General features: G+C 45.6%; 1 protein-coding gene across 1 annotated transcript in view; it reads left to right on the top strand.

The window, feature by feature from the left end:
- Positions 1–489: 489 nt before the first annotated feature.
- The window catches only part of LOC106012918, a gene marked incomplete in the record, with an annotated part of 16,793 nt that continues 15,019 nt past the window's right edge, over positions 490–2,263 (top strand). Inside the window, 1 exon segment of the mRNA XM_013087246.2 lies at positions 490–563. Coding sequence (XP_012942700.1) covers positions 507–563 — 57 coding nt within the window.

Genomic DNA, 2,263 nt, shown 5'->3' with positions numbered 1-2,263 from the left:
TGTGTGTATGTATGTATGTATGTATGTGTGTATGTATGTATGTGTGTGTGTGTGTGTGTGTGTGTGTGTGTGTGTGTGACGTAGAGAGAGGGTGTACATGTGTCTGTTTAAATAGAGGAGTTGTTCCACCTCCCTGGACACAGATGAGACAGTTTGGTAGATGCCAGCCCGGGATGAGAACTCTACAAAATCCGGGCACAAAGCCTGAGATCTCTCCCCACCTGAGATACTCAATAACAAATCCCTCCCCACTCGAGAACCGAACTCAGGCCTCCTGACTGCAACACTGACGTGCCTAACTGCTATACCACAGACGTCGGTGAAGATTCATGCAATGAGTCCCTCTCTTGTTTCCTACACGACAGTCTTCCATTTGATTAATCCATGGTTCCTAAAATATCTTGATCGCGCCACAAAAAAAGTGTTTTTTTGTTTGTTTGTTTTTAAAAATGTAACGGTTTGTTTTTGTTGTGGTATTTCCCAGGTCTGGATGGACGAGAGAAGCCATGAAGGTCCTGTACCTACTCTCCCTCACGGTGATCCTGCCATTATCTGCCCCAAAGGTAAACACAGACGACTTTCATTATGATATCTGACAACAACTGGACTGTCCTCACTTACAACACGGGGGAATAGGTACCCGCCTATTGACAGAGAAAGATTTTGTCGTTTTGTCAATGTTTAAGCTTTCAATCGGCAGCTTGTACAGTACACTGCCCTGAAAGCTGAAACTGTTTCTCGATATTCTAGGGTCTGCAGCGGTAATAACACACATAAGATTGTGCAGCGCCTGGAGCTTGCTGTTGAGCGGGGATATGCTCTATACAAATAAATGCTATATTTCTTATTATCGTCAATGTCCTGATTCAAAAGCCGTGTCGGGCAGAGACCCGGGCACATGTGTCAGCTGAAAGAGTTGGCGGCTCAGACGTGTCCCCATGCCTTTTCCTTGACAAGGAAGTTATAGCACCTTGGGAAATATGCGTCGTCGTGGTACAATCAAGCTCTCGTCCAAATAATGAAATCAAACACACCGATATTTTCCCGCTCTTTGGTCAAGTTGATCGATTGTTGTTGTTTTTTGTTGTGGGTTTTTTGTGGTTTAGCTCAACATCTTTCATGATCATTTAAAACACATTTCTGTTCGAATTTGTCTGGAAAACCTTTACCAGAGGCACAACACATGTAAATTTGCGCTTTCTAAGGGTTCTCAAAACGTGAAAGTCACCAAACTTTGGCAACCATTTTGTCACTCATTGACTCATTGGTTCCCCTGGAAGGAGGCGACCCTCACCTCTTTCAATGGCAAACATCTCGACTTCTATTCAAGATCGATTGGTTACTTTTTCTTTTAAAAGCAAGATAAATTAATGAACAAGCTTTTAAATTACATAAACAATAACTCCACATAAGCGAGCCCAGAAATGGACGAGCGCTTGATTCCGCCGTGTCGAGGCACGTGACCCTGAGGCTGCCTGGGTACGGGCCAGTACGGGGAGGCTGACTTCACTTCTATCAAATCTCCGGCTTAAGAAAAGAAAAGCCCCCCCGCCCACAACGTAAGCGTCTCCCTGGCTCCTGCTCTCTGCTCGCTTTTCTTTTGCTTTGTTTGTTTGGTTTTGTTTTTTCCCTGAGACGTTGGGCGGTTCCAACAGAGGCAGATTTGTTTTTGGCGGGAACCTGTCGGATTATTGTAAGCCGGGCTAAGACCAGGAAGTTTGCCGGGTCACACGTAGACTCATGGTGTAGTCTGTGTGGTCTACTTCATGGAGCGTGTTGACCCGGGAGAAGAAGAAAAAGAAGAAGAAGAAGAAGAAGAAAAAGAAGAAGAGCGGAACACATCCCCCACAAGCAAGGTGCTTCAAACCGCAGACCTGCTACAAAGAGCTGACAAACATGTGCAGCCGTGCTTGCAACAGCTAAAAAAAAAACCCAACCAAACAACAAAAACAAAACAAAACCCCCACCTGGAAACGTTACCAGGAAAATGTGCCTCGGAAGATTGTTACATAGCTTTGGGGAACACTCGAGGTGCTGGGTCTTTCTGTCCTGGTCTTTGGTCTGGTTTTGGTTTTGGTTTTGGTTTTGGTTTTGTGTGTAATGTTGGTGTTGAATTTATTGAAGTTTTTCATTCCCTGAAAGCTTTACAGCGGCTAACCGACCGACCCGTATATGACCGAGATAATACGTCGGATTGATACGGAGGTCGCGGGAGGGGGAAAAGCGTTGGGGGGAGAGAGAGGGGAGGGAGGAGGGAAGGGGG

Source organism: Aplysia californica, unplaced genomic scaffold (genome assembly GCF_000002075.1).
Source record: "Aplysia californica isolate F4 #8 unplaced genomic scaffold, AplCal3.0 scaffold00563, whole genome shotgun sequence".
In the NCBI taxonomy this organism is placed as follows: domain Eukaryota; kingdom Metazoa; phylum Mollusca; class Gastropoda; order Aplysiida; family Aplysiidae; genus Aplysia; species Aplysia californica.
This window is presented reverse-complemented; position numbering and strand designations above follow the sequence as displayed.